Raw genomic sequence first — 15,525 nt, forward strand, 5'->3', positions numbered from 1 at the left:
TTCCTTCTCGTTTATATACCATTTCCTTATCCTGTCTCCTAGAATTCTCCAAAAAAATGCTTTCTTCTCCTCTTCTGACCTTTCATTATTCTTTTCCCTTACTGCTGCTGCCAGTTCATTGTATCTCTTCCTTTCTTCCTCATTTCTATTTTTTTTATATAGATATCCTTGCAGCCTTCTGTTTCTCTTAAGTTTTGTTGTTCTATATAATATTTCTTCTGTTGCTGCTTGTGATCTTAGTAATATTTTAATTGGTCTCGTTTTTCCTTCTTGATATGGTCCCATTCTGTTTATTTCTTCTACTTCCTCTTCCAAGTTCTGCCTATCTTCGTCATTAAGATTCTTCAGTAGGTCTTTGACTGATTTCATTTCTTCTTTTTCTCTTTTTGGTCTATATTTTATATTTTTTTCTTTTATTCCAAATACGACTACACTTTTTTTTTTCTGCAATTTCTCTAACTAGATTTTCTTTTGTCTTAACCCTATACTTCCCAAGTTTTTCTTTTTTTGAGAAAAAAATAATGTTGCTGTTCTTTGCATTTGTTTCCATCAATAATATTTAATCATTTTGAATTTTTCATCATATTACATATATTAAATGATACAGAATTAGAGGACTAATTCGTCCATATGGGAGAGCATCCCTTCTATAGAGAAGCCAGCTGTTGACAATCACCATGTCAATCATGTGAAAGATCAAACGGTGGTAATACCAGACGAATTCGTCGGCTTGTGAAACAAGATCATATATTGCCTGCAGCAAAATCAGGCACGTCCACCTCCCTCAATTGGCAGGCGCATACTGAGCTGTAAACAATAGAAAGTGGGCGGAGTCACGTGTGGCGGGATGCACAAATACCAGACGAATTCGTCGGCTTGGGAAACAAGATCATAAATGCAGTGTATTGCCCATAGAGTCCTGTTATAAATTACCGGACGAATTCGTCCGGGTGGGAAGTATAGGGTTAAGGACTCCTATCATTTTGTTTGTCATATTTTCTTCTTTTTCTTTAAGTTGTTCTTGAATCACCTCCTGAAAATTGGCCTTATCTTTCTTATCTTGGACTCTCCATGCTTGTACTTCTTTTTTAATCACGTTCTGTACTCTTTCCTCTTCCTTGTTTACTAGATCTTTTCTTTCTCGGCTTTACCGAGTCCTTCTTCCATCTGCTTCTTGTAGTTAGCTACTTTCTTTTTTAGTTCTTCGTTTTCCGCTATTAGCCTAGCTTCATTTTCTTCCACTTTTCTTATCCTTTCTCTCAGTCTTATAAACTCCATTTCCTGTTCTTTATTCTCTTTCATTTCCATCTTCTCCTTTATCAGTTTATCTAGTTTACATTCAATATTTGACACTCTCTTAAGTAGTGAAGTTGTCGTCGTATCGAACCCTTCGAATAGGCGTTCTCCCTCACCGACATAGTCATCATCAGCCCCTTCTCTATTCTCATGTCTGCATTAGGATGGAATATCTTTTTCACTCATTATTTTTTAATAATTGATTTCATGAAGAGGAAAAAAAAAAAAATGAGTCCACACTACCTGCCCAGGCCACTGTAAATACTATACAACAGGTGTAGTGAAGATCAGCTGATCGTCGGAACTGCGCCAGTGCGTCCGCCCTCAACCGTGTCTCTCTGTGTGTGTGTTCACTGTTTGATCTGCTGCAGTCTCTGACGAGACAGCCAGACGTTACCCTACAGAACGAGCTCAGAGCTCATTATTTCCGATCTTGGGATAGGTCTGAGACCAGGCACACACCACACACCGGGACAACAAGGTCACAACTCCTCGAGTTACATCCCGTACCTACTCACTGTTAGGTGAACAGGGCTACGTGAGGAGACACACCCAAATATCTCCACCCGGCCGGGGAATCGAACCCCAGTCATCTGGCTTGTGAAGCCAGCGCTCTAACCACTGAGCTACCGGGCGTGTGTGTGTGTGTGTGTGTGTTTTCACGATTGTTACAAGGCATGTAACTTATCTTTCGAGAGGAGAAGGGAGGAGGAAGGAGATGGGAGGAGGAAAGGGAGATGGGGAGGAGGAATGGGAGATGGGGAGGAGGAAAGGAGATGGGAGGAGGGAATGGAGAGAGAGAGAGAGAGAGAGAGAGAGAGAGAGAGATGGGAACAGTCTATGCCATTGGGTAATTTTAGACACAAGGCGGGACACATGTAACTTATCTTTAGTGATTGGTGGAGACAAGGATGGTGGGAGGAGCACTAGGATTTCAAGGACAGCATACGGCGTGTGTAGTTGGTATCCAACACACTATACGGGACAACTGAACTGAAGAAAGCTCAGAAAAAAATATGACGCTCACGTGGCGTCACCGTATTTGCTACTGGGGCTTCATGACGCCCACATAGGCGTCACCGAATTGAAGGGGTTAAGTGTCTGTAAGGGGCGAACTAGGGATGAGCCCAGCGGAAAGGTCTTACAGTGGCATGAGTGCTTAGAGTGTCTGTGTCACCACCCACCAAGGACAACCAAATACAATACTACTTACTCACAAGTATACAAACACATGTATATATATATGCACAGAGAACTCACTGCAACACCTAACACACGGCACATACACCACAACACATACACAGCACCATACATACACCAGAGCTCAACACAAACACAACACACCACCATACATACACCAGAAGCAACACAAACACCATACACACGCACACGTACACACAAGGTAACACGCACCCAACAAGACAGCACACATGGACACAACAAGAAAGCGCACATGCACACAACAAGACAGCGCACACGCACACAACAAGACAGCGCACACGCACACAACAAGACAGCACACACGCACACAACAAGACAGCACACACGGGCCAGCCATGTAGTATCCACGCCAGCCACTCTGGACGACGCCACTCCAGTGGACACCCAGGCCACGTAGCACTTATGCCGGACACCACACTGCACCGGTCACTGTGCACGATGTCCAGTACGGACAAGAGTGGAGACAAGGGGGTAGAAAACAGCTCCTAGCGAACTGGCTGCGTACATAACACCCACAGCTCTCAACGTCACCCTGGCAAGCTGTAACGCGCCGATAAGCTGCGCTGGTGCCTGCTCATTGCCTTCACACTCCGAGTCCTGGTCAGCTGGCGTCTTGTGACAGGCAAGACAGCCGGTGCCTTCTCGTGACTCCGTCGCAATGTGCTGGAGTGAGCCCTCTCTCTCTCTCGGTGCGACATACACCACACAAGCCAGACCTGAGCCACAGTCACACACACGACCATTTCCCCACTGGAAACAATACCATGATACCCAATTAACACAATAAATCCCAAATGATATAATAAACCCAAAAGAACCCACGAACGATAAATAAATACGAATGAGAACAATTACATATAAGAAAGCGGGGAAGTAACGTGCTCGCTGGCGAGAGGAGGAACTGACGGGGAGCCACTCCCGGTTACCCTTGTCACCTCCTAATGAAACCGCCCGGTACTCGGCAGGCGAGGCTTCGTTCACGAAACTACCCACGGTCAACTGGTGACTTCACGGTCTTGGAAGAACGACCATCCCTGACAGTGTCCTTCTAGACCTATGTCCAGAGCAGCAATTTCCTTCTTCCTTCGGGATACCATCAAATCGGCCCACTCTTCTTTCCCTGACTCTTCCTGCCACGAGCTTAAGGTCCATGCCCACGACATCCGTGGCATTGCTACCTCTATGCTCCTGTGGAAAAACTGCTCTGTTCCCACTATCTTGAGGGCAGCCTGCTGGAGGGCGCCTTCGGTCTTCACTGACCTTTATCTCCGGGAAATAGTAAGTCCAGTGGTCGCTGCTGGACATGTGGTTGACTAACTCCTTCGCCTGGCCATGCACAGGCCTTGGAAGTCCGCTCAAGGTTGATTTTCTTGGTGGCTTGTTTGTACAGTCCTGGCACCTTCAGCCAGGGGGTAGAGGGTCAGTAGCTGGGATGGGGCTCTCTCCTCAGCTCCCCCCTCCAGTCATAGGCATATGCACGCTCCTAGGACACTCACCACTGGTCACCTAGGGCTCTAATTCTTGAGGCACATGGGTCAAGGAATGCTCCCATGCACCTGGTTGCATTCTCCAGCACCGTCTTCTCCACGTCAACCTCTACCACGGGTTAGTGTCTCCACAATGGACAGTTATTTCACCCTTTACGCCTGCCTCATCCTGTCGACTCCCACCTCCTTAAATGTTGGAGTCTGCTAGTTTTTTGTATGAAAAACAGGTGTCTGTGATAGAAATGTAATTTTTAATGCTAAAATTAATTTCTTCACTTACCTGTTTTTCATACAAAAACAGGTGCCCTCCCTTCCTCCCCCAGTCTGTTTCAATGCTCATGAAAATTAACTGAGGGGCAGCGCAGCCAATCCCATTGGCAGCGCCCGGCACCGCGCTGGCAGGCGTAGCGCCAGGCGGAAATTTTTGTAATCTCGGCGGATGAAAATAAGTGAGACAGTGGAACTGCTAGTTTTTTATATGAAAAACAGGTAAGTGAAGAAATTGATTTTAGCATAAAAAATTACATTTCCCCAAAATACTCCATCACTATGTTGCCATATGTTCGGGGATGCTCTGGTGATGTTTTGGGGATTTTCGATATTTTTCAGAATTTTCAGTACCATGGCCACCGGATGGTCCCCTTAATGCAATAGACAATGAGAATTAGTACCTTTGTCTATAATTTATTATTAGCAAGTGAAAGCTGGTAGTCAACTAATTTTCTGCCAACACTCATTGCCTCAATGATGGCAAGATTGGTCACTGGGACCTATATATAAGCTAGGCACATTAACTAGGTGCTTAATCTTATCACAAGTGAGTATCATGCTGTCCAAGGAAGGCCGATGTCGCAGACTCACATTAAACAAGAATGACAGCCAAACTTTCAGATAGTCACCTATTTCTTCCTTACCATGGAAGTGGCCTGCAAGCTCATTGAGAGCCTTCTCAAAGGCAATATCACATAGCAACCACAGTAGCACAGGTTGGCAGTGCAGTGGAGAGTGAGTTGAGGTCATCAAAGGGGTCGGGCTCAGGCAGACTCTGGGAAACTCCAGCTGCCTCATCCCCAGAAGGGGAGAAATCAGAGAACAGGCTAGAATTGGCCCCCAAAGACAGTGAGGGATCTACTGGCTTGTCTATTTTGTCAATTAGAACACTCAACAGGGTAGATAATTGTTCCAAATTGCCGTCACCTGAAGGAGACAGCTACATTGTTTATGTAGCACAAGCCAGTGACAGACTGCTGAGAAGTGTAGGTGGCCAGTAGTTGAGTACTGTAAACATTTTGGGAGGCCTTCCTTCACTTGATATTGCCTTCCAGAGGATCCCTCTCAAGTAGTTTCCTTCATGAGGCAGGTGAGGAGGGACGCTGTGGCATTCCCTGGCCCTTATCCCGTTCCAACATAACTCATCAGAAAGGATGGAGAAAGCCAAGTGACACAAAGGCCAACATATATGTCCTTGAATCATATATGTGTATTCACCATAGCACTAACAGCTTGCTGTAGTGATAAAGCTAACCATACTCACTCCTTAGAGAAAGCTGGTGAAAAGAAGCCAAGTAGATCAATGAACAGGAGTAACAGGAACTACTGTAAGGAAGCAGCTGTGGGTATAGGGGATCCTCGCAATTCGACGGATTGAGCAGTTTTTCATCTGTCGAATCAGTGTTTATTCGAATCATGAAGCAATTTTTTCCATAAGATACTTAAGAATTAGGGGGGGATAGGGACCAACCTCCAGCCTAAACCCCCTTAAAACATTACTATAACCTCTAAAAAACATTAACTTAGACTAAATCAGTACTATTAAAGGCTTAATTTATATTTAACTTTTTTTTATTAAACACATTAGGGTGCTGTTATATTTAACTTTTTTGTATTAAACACAGAGACGAAAGTGAAGCAGAGGAAGCGATGCACAGGGTAGTGTTGGTTTACACTTCTGCCTGGCGGGCTGGTGGCGGATTTGACTGGGTGGATTGCGTGCGAGATATGAATGTTGAATTGGCAAGTCAGTCGGTTGAACCTTGAGGATTGGGTATTAATTAACCGAGTTTGATTTGACAATAATTTAAACTGCGAAGTGTCAAATCACGAGGATTCCCTTTACTGTTGACTGATTGGAGACAAGCAGCAAACTGTTGTGAAATTGGTGAAGCGAGCACCTCATTGGCTACCAGTGACATTTAGATAGTCATGAAGTGAAAATATGATTAATACAATAAATCAATAAAGTTAAGATTGATATGAATATTCTTTGTACAGGTAACTCTCGATTTACGTGATAGATGCGTTCCAAGAGGCATTGCGTATATCAAAATTCGCGTAAAACAAACATGTAATTATTATAAGAAACAATAGATAATAGGGGGAATGCAGGATGTGGTCCTAAAATATTCATACAAAGTACTCTATTTATTTGGTTAAATTAACATGTTTATTATTTACCATTCTAAATACTAGAAGTGTATTTAAAGCAAAGGGAAAAGCAAGAAATAATAAGAGAAAGCAAAAAATAATAAGAGAAAACAACAAAACAAAGAATACGTAAACAAAACACTCACTGCGTCACTGCCTTCACACTCACACCACAGTCAGTCACCATCTTCCTCTGAGTTTTACCACTTTATCAAAAAGCAAGAAATAATAAGAGAAAGCAAAAAAATAATAAGAAAAAACAACAAAACAAAGAATACGTAATCAAAACACTCACTGCATCACTGCCTTCACCACTCACACCACAGTCAGTCACCATCTTCCTCTAGGCCCATATCCACGAAACTGCCTTAGGCCGATGGCATTGTCCTTAGCAAACCAAAATGGCGGCCGTCGTGCCTAACTTGCCAGAAAACGCACTTGAAATTTTTCGTCGGCCCTAATGTCGTGCTTAGCGCTAGGACTGGGTCAACCTTGTTTTAGTAGCGCTATGGACGACGGAGCTGGATGTAAACAAACAACATGGCAGCGCCACGAGAGCAACAACCACATCAGCCAGAAAGAAATAATCGTAGAAGGGACGTTTTGCATGAGCTTAATGATGCTGAACTCATCAAGAGGTACAGATTGGACGGTGAAGGTATTTTATTTGTGACCAATTTTGTGAGGGAAGACCTGTGTAATGAGACCAGTAGGTCAAACCCGCTCACCCTAAGCTTACCTAAGTAAAGGTAACCTAACCTTACAATACCTTACTTAATCTATAAATCTAATTTGTCTACCGCCTTCCAAGTCAGTGAATACTTGAGCCTATCATAGTGGGGATAGGATCACTGGTCTGCAGCAATAAACTTTAATTAAAAAAATAATAATAATAAAATGCTGGGTGCCATATTTTGATTTTACTAAACATAGAAGCGGGAAGACTTTAAATTTGTGACACATGGACATATATAAAATGTTTCAACTCAGCTGGAATGAGGAGCTCTAGGTACACCATGTGGTATTCAGTGAATACTTCGGCCTATCATAGTGTGGATAGGATCACTGCTCTGCAGCTTTTACAGCAATAAACTTTAATTAAGAAACAATTAATAAAATGTTGGGTGTCATATTTTTATTTTACTACACATAGAAGCGGGAAGAGTTTTAATTTGTGACACATGGACATATATAAAATGTTTTCAAGTTAGCTGGAATAAGGAGCTCTAGGTACACCATGTGGTATGCTAGTAATGTAACTAATACCTTAAGCTTCTCCTATAAAGTAATATTAAGTACTGTTTCTAACACATTAAAGCCTTACCTGATACAGTTGGTGGATAAGTAATCGCTAGAAAAGGCGAAATACTCGTTCACTGCTGGCTGGAAAATGCGGGAACCTCTTTGAAGAGCTTGTGTATAGCTGCTTGGAGTGTTTGCTCGTTACCAACGGGAATACATTTTAATGTATACAGGCAACCCCCGTTTAACGAAGGTTCACACAACAAAATTTCGCTACAACGAAGGTTTCATTTTTACTATCATCTGCTCGTTTAACGAACACCAAGCTCACTTTAACGAAGTTTCATCCAGGTAATTTTTTCCAAGTTTGAAAGCCCCACCGTATCACGCAAGCCGACAAGCTTTTGAATACACCAGGAGCCGCAAATACTAAGGCCTGCCTCAGGAGAAATCCTGGGACACCTGTAGAATCAAGATCAAGATCAAGCCTATCGTGGACAACACACACCACTCACTCCCATAACAGCGTCAGCAGCAGCTCGTCTTTACTCGCTCAACTTACCACCAAAACGCCCTGTAATGTGGCCTAGCATTCCTAAGAAGACCAGGAAGTCTCTTACTCTCGAAGTGAAGCTGCATATTATTCACAGACACGAGAGACAAGAAAACTATAGCATTGCTGGCCACCATCTTGACTCCATATACTGTCTCTACTATTTTCAAGTCAGCAGACTATTAAGAAGGCTGGTGAGACCGTATCTTACTTGCAAGCTAAAAGAACCACCTGAACTCGTGACTCTGCAATGGATAAAATGGAAAGCCTTGTGCAAATGTGCTACATAAGTTTTGTATGTGATACAATGATGTGCCCTTTGTTTACATTCCACAGGTTGCCGGTTAGTGTTTTCCCCGTTTCACTCTCCCTCCCTTCATAAATTTAAGATCATGAACATTATAAAGTTACGTACATACATACATTAGTGTACATTTTAATGACTTAGATTAAATTTAACTGCCTAAATGTTTAATTTCATAATTTTTACTTTCATTAAACCTTTCACTGTACTATGATGCATTCTCACTTTGTTTACTCTCAATGGAAGTTCAAGTCAGGGGTTAAACTTGCTATAATCGGTTCGCTTAACAAAGTTTCGCTTAACGAAATGTTTTTTTAGGAACGAAACCCCTTCGTTAAGCAGGGGTTGCCTGTATATTTTTCTTCGGAAGTATTTACTTTTATTCTATGTTACTTACCCGATACTTGTATTATGAAATTATATAAATAAAAGACAAAGAAAATGCTAGTATAATCATGTTTTCTTCAATATCACCAATGTCGATATTTTGTAAGCGCGCGAATTACGGTACATCAAAAGCGATTTAAGCACGACGACTTTCAACGGCCCTAAACCGTTGACCCTAAGCTAAGTACGATTTAAGACTTAACTCGCATCGGCCTAAGACAGTTTCGTGGATATGGGCCTTGAGCTTTACCAGTTTATCAAAAATCCACTTATCAAAAATAACCCCACTTGCATAAGAAGATGAAGGACGTTTTGTGGCCATCTTGGTGAATTATAGGCAGATTGAAGAGATACCGTCTGTACTCAGTGCTGGCAAACTGCACATGAGGCATGAGAAGAGCAGGAGCTGAATCCAAGATTCTTTAACAATGTCAGAGCAACCTCCTGCCGCAAAATGGCATCCATGAACGTTTGGAGGGACGGTAACGAGGTTGCTATAAGGTTGCTCTCAGGTTGCTGGTAACACCACCTCTCAAGGTGGTGTTACTGTCTTATATATGCATTTATGTTCACAAAACAACATTTCTATTAGGTTTTCACAAACCTTGCCCCCAAGAAAGGATTGTTTTGTTATGCATAAAGTGAAATCTTACATGGAATACCATAAAATAAAGCAGAGATGAGATCGCCCACAGACGAGGCGGACGTGTAGTGTGATGAGTCAGGCAGAAGCACTTCTGGTGCTCTACCTCAAACTTCCCACTCCAGCCAGGAAGACACTGCATTTTCCAGCTTGTCTTATTATTTGAGAAATACTGATTTATAAAGTAAAACTCCATTAAAGTAGTGGTCTGCTGCATGTAGTGCTTGCCAGATGATGGAAGTTGGTTAAGTATAGTTGTAATAACCATAATATTTTGTAATCTGTTTTTTTTATTTAGGTCTACTTCAAGAATGTTCATCCCAAGTTCCCAGAGGGTGGAAAGATGAGTCAGTATCTGGAGGCCATGAAGGTGGGAGAAACCATTGATGTGCGTGGTCCTTCTGGTCTTCTGGAATACCGGAACTGTGGAGTGTTTTCCATCAAGCCTGACAAAAAGTCTCCACCAGCCCTTGTTACTGCTAAAAAAGTCAACATGATTGCTGGTAAGTCTTAAAAAATATCTACATAGAAACTAATAAATACATTTTGCAAATTCAAATTTTTAGGGAGCTTATAAGGATTCATGGTACAGGCCTTTTAGATTATTGTCAAGTAAATCAGATAATTATTGTATTAATTATCGACTTTTTTCAATTTATGCAGTAATTAGGAAATTTTTTTTTCTTTTACTTTGATCCTGGTGGTGGAAGACTTCAAGAGTAAACAAGAAGAAATATGTAAATTTATGATATTGTCAATAGACAACAAAAAGACATGAATTTGAATTGATGATGTAAGAAAATATGAGAACTCTCTTACCCACTGCATTAGTATCCATAACACTATTAACATGTATAGTGTTTGATACCTGTATATATATATATATATATATATATATATATATATATATATATATATATATATATATATATATATATATATATATAATTTTATTTTTATTTTAACTGTTGAACCTCGATAACTTGGACTCCAATAACCCGGATTTCATGATGAACCAGGATCTAAAGTCCGGGTTTAACTGCCTGCCTGATTTTTTTTTTTTTTTTTTTTTTCAAAATTTCTTTTCTTTTTTCACTTTCCTGTATGTCACTTTCTATTGACATTATAAAAAATCTAATTTCAACAAAAAATTGCATTTTAGTTGTATTTTGAAATGATACCAAGCAAAAGTTGATCAGAGTTTATACCAACTTTGAAAATTTTTGAAGTTTAAAAAGCAATTTGAGATATTTGCTCATAAAATTTCTTAATAATTTCATCCTGTTTTGCTATTTGTATTCATCTGATTGACATGAAATTTTCTTACATAACATGTCATGGTGATTTCCTAGAGCATGATAGGATGACAATGCATCAGATCTCCGCTTCTCTAGAATATACTATTCACTTGTAGGTGAGGATTGGGAAAGAGCCATCAGCAGCATCACGGCAATTTACTGTTATATGAATGAACTGCACACTGAGTCATTATCAGTGGGTTCAAATGAGATAAGACTGGCCAGCTACAATGCCTGTGATACCCACACAGGACCACCCCAGGGGTCATAAGGATCCATATATCTTCGTGGCCTTAACACCAACAACAACAAAGCAAACCACAGGAGTTGTTGCCTTTGTGGCAAAAGCAAGAAAATGCATATATATATATATATATATATATATATATATATATATATATATATATATATATATATATATATATATATATATGCATTTTCTTGCTTTTGCCACAAAGGCAACAACTCCTGTGGTTTGCTTTGTTGTTGTTGGTGTTAAGGCCACGAAGATATATGGATCCTTATGAGCCCTGGGGTGGTCCTGTGTATCATATATATATATATATATATATATATATATATATATATATATATATATATATATATATATATATATATATATATATATATATATATATATATATATATATATATATATATATATATATATATATATATATATATATATATATATATATATATATATATATATATATATATATATATATATATATATATATATATATATATATATATATATATATATATATATATATATATATATATATATATATATATATATATATATATATATATATATATATATATATATATATATATATATATATATATATATATATATATATATATATATATATATATATATATATATATATATATATATATATATATATATATATATATATATATATATATATATATATATATATATATATATATATATATATATATATACACACACACACATACAGGCAACCCCGCTTAACGAAGGGTTACGTTCCTAAAAACACTTAGTTAGCGAAACTTCGTTAAGCGAACCGATTATAACAAGTTTAACCCCTGACTTGAACTTCCATTGAGAGTAAACAAAGCAAGAGTACATCATAGTACAGTGAAAGGTTTAATGAAAATAAAAATTATGAAGTTAACATTTAGGCAGTTTTATTTAAGTCATTATAATATACACTAATGTATGTATGTATGTAACTTTATAAAGTTGATGATCTTAAATTTATGAAGGGAGGGAGAGTGAAACGGGAAAGACACTAACCGGCAACCTGTGGAATGTAAACAAAGGGCGTATCATTGTATCACATGCAAAACTTATGTACCTAATTTCCACAAGGTTTTCCATTTTATCCATTGTACATTCACAAGTTCATGTGGTTCTTTTAGCTTGCAAGGAAGATATGGTCTTATCAGCCTTCTTAATAGAGTCTGCTGACTTGAAAATAGTAAAGACAGTAAATGGAGGCAAGATGATGGCGAGCATTGCTATAGTTTTCTCGCCTCGTGTCTGTGAATAATATCCAGCTTCACTTCGAGAATAAGAGACTTCCTGCTCTTCTTAGCAATGCTAGACCACATTGCAGGACATTTTGGTGGTAAGTTGAGTGAGGGAAGACAAGATGCTGTTAATGTTTATATGTGGTGTTCAGCAAAATACTTAACAGTCAGCAATCCGGTGATCTTTATTCCTTGTCGTTGGTGTACAGAGGTGTGGGGCGACTACACAGCTCGCCTTCTGCTCTCCCACTGACCCGACGCCTCGCGTCACAGTCGTCCTCACTTCCTCCCATAACAAGCAATTAACTAGGTAACTAGGTACAAGTGTAAGAGCCAACGACACCCAAGTATTTAACCCATCACCTACACACATCATAGTACATTACAACACAGATACATATACATTACATTACACACCCCCCTGATCTCCAGGATCACAACAATATCGCTGCGGAGGGTGCCGCTCACGGGTACTCCTTCGAAGCACGGCTTCGTGGTGCCTCAGGTGGGGGTTCAGCCACCTGCGGCTGCAGCAGCTGGCTTTGCGCGTCAACATGAAGCGGGGGTTCATCTTCTACTCCCGGTTCATCTGGAGTGCCAGCTTCGTTCACTGAGAGGCTGCTGCGGTGTCTCAAGTCCCTGACGTGTCGTGGGACTCCATCAACCTCTACCACCTGCGGCGAGTTCACCCTGGTGACGACGCCGGGCTGCGATGCTGAGGTGCAGCGCTCGCCCCGCCTCCGAACCCACACTGCATCGTCAACCGTGTAGTTCTTCCTTGCAACATCAGGAGGTGTGAACGGCACGCTGTACCTGATCGTGCCGCACGCAGTCTCGTACTCGGTACCGGTAAATACCACTCACGGGAGCTGATGCCACAGTTTCCCCGTCCCGGGGCGTCACGTTGTACAGGTGGACTGCCTCAGCAACGGAGCAGCCCTTCCTCGCTGCTATCACCTTCACCGTGCGATGGTTCCTTTCCACGATGCCGTTACCAGACGGTGCGTATGCCCTCTGAAGCGCAGCGACACGCCCCAGCGCGCCGCGAAAGCTGCGAATCGCCGGCCTCGGAAGACAGTGTCGTTGTCACAGAGCAGTTCCGCCGGCGCTCCTCGCTCGCAGAAGACTTGTTCCAGGTGACTGACGACGGTGTCCGCATCTGGACGACGTGTGCCGCCACACAGCGAACCGAGACGGCCCGCAGTCGACAAGGGACAGGTAGGCGCTACCGAGGTAGTGGGTAACATCTGTCGCCAGACGCCACCACGTCTCAGTCACACTCAATGACCCGTGCTGCCACTTCGCCGGCGCTGGGTCGATCTTGCGGCACACCTCACACTGCCGCACAGTAGCACGTGCTTCAGCACGCGTCACTGCTCGTGAGATGTCACGTCGTGCAAAGAAGAGTGTGCGTCGCACGCCGGGATGGCCAGCACGTATGTGAACGTCAGCGACACTCGCCACGCTGCTATCCCGACTGCTAGCTGCTGATGCTGCTGCTACCGCTGCTACACTCACTGCCGATCCGTCTTTGTCACCTCGCACCCACTCCCTGGGACTCGCGTGAGGGCGTCGGCGCGGTTCTCTGAGGAGCGTACGAGCGTCACAGACATGACCAGCTCAAGTTCCGTCACCAGCTGCCGGATGACATCTACCCGACGGCGAATCAGCATCTCCCCATGAGCCTTGGTGCGAAGACGTGCCCGGCCACTCAGCGCATCGTCAATCCAGCGGTAGACAGTCGCAGAGTCTGTTCGCAGATCGATGGTTCGCATGCCCCACGCGATGGCCAGATTGACGCCACGAACTGCTGCGTCCAGCTCAGCCATGTTAATGTGGGAGCTCTCATCTCTTCTAATCCAGCATGCGTCCTCGATGGCAGCTCCTTGCGGTGTTTCCACAACAACACCGGCAGCGATAGAGCTGGCGTCGGTCCACACCACTGCCTGGTCTCCATGCACGCACCATTGCCCACAGCACGGATCTTCTTTGGACAGCCTGCTTGACACGTACTCCATCTGCTCGCACAGCGCGTCATCCCCGTCACGTCGTCCCAGCCCCGGGTACTAGCGTTCACCTGCCGTTTTATCCATGCCACTGCCGGTCGCAGCCAGCCGCCCACCGGCAAATGAGCGATCAGTCGCCCGCACCACGCAAACACTGCACGGCGGGTCACTTGTTTCGGTGGCGCGGCAACTGCGTTGTCTCGCGTCCATTGCAGTTCCCCGTTCACCGGACGTACGCGTAGACCCAGCAAGCGTGCCCGTCCGCCACACGGACTGGCTGTTTACACTCCAGCCCGTAACTCGCGAAGTGTGCAGCAACCTGCTCTGCACTGACCAGGTCTTCATTCACGAGCAGGTCGTCTACGTACGGCAAAACTGCTTGTTCGATCTTAGAGTCTTGAGCCAGGATGGTCTTGACAACTGCTTTCATAACTTGTGGAGCGATGTTGAGGCCAAATCCAAGGCGCGTTAAGCAGTACCGCCGACCTCTCACCATCACGGTCTGGAAAGGCCACAACTGCTGATCTACACGCACCTGTAGATACGCCTTGCGTAGGTCGAGGACGGACACGTTCTCTCCATGCCGGCGCCACTTCCTTAGTTGGTCAGAGCATACGTCGCTGTCGGCAGTGAAGGCAGTCACGCAGTCATTTAGCTCACGGTAATCGAGTACGGGCCGCACCTTACCGCCATTGTTCTGCCGCACTGCCATGAGCGGTAGAAGCCCCCGAGGTGCCCCGTGCTGCTGCTCATCGTGAGGTACAAGCCAACCACTTGTAATCCACGACTCCAGCTCCTGGCAGAACGCCTGTCGCATGGAAAGGGGCACGTTGTACTGCTCCACTGTGTTGCCGAGACAGTCAGGGGCAGCACCATTCGTCCACTTCCACGTGACGATCCACGTCCGACTCACTGTGTTGAACTGCACGCTGAAGTCAGGGGCGTCCACCACCAATGGCGCAGGGGCAGCGGTGCCACACAACCGTCGCTGTCCAGCGCCGCAGAATTGAACATCAGAGGCAGACTTCACCGTGACTCCACCAAGTGCCTCGATGCCTGCGATGCCAAGTACAACATCCGCGCCCAGGGGAGGCTGGCTCACCACCAGTGCTTCGAGTCTGGCACACAGGCCAGCAG

General features: G+C 43.3%; 1 protein-coding gene across 1 annotated transcript in view; it reads left to right on the forward strand.

Moving 5' to 3' along the window:
* Window positions 1-15,525, forward strand: part of LOC123511113 (NADH-cytochrome b5 reductase 1-like) — a gene marked incomplete at its 5' end in the record, with an annotated part of 136,055 nt that overhangs the window by 38,460 nt on the left and 82,070 nt on the right. Inside the window, one exon of the mRNA XM_045266735.1 lies at window positions 9,856-10,060. Coding sequence (XP_045122670.1) covers window positions 9,856-10,060 — 205 coding nt within the window. The remainder of the gene's footprint in view (window positions 1-9,855; window positions 10,061-15,525) is intronic.

This window comes from Portunus trituberculatus, chromosome 31 (genome assembly GCF_017591435.1).
Source record: "Portunus trituberculatus isolate SZX2019 chromosome 31, ASM1759143v1, whole genome shotgun sequence".
Classification (NCBI taxonomy): Eukaryota; Metazoa; Arthropoda; class Malacostraca; order Decapoda; family Portunidae; genus Portunus; species Portunus trituberculatus.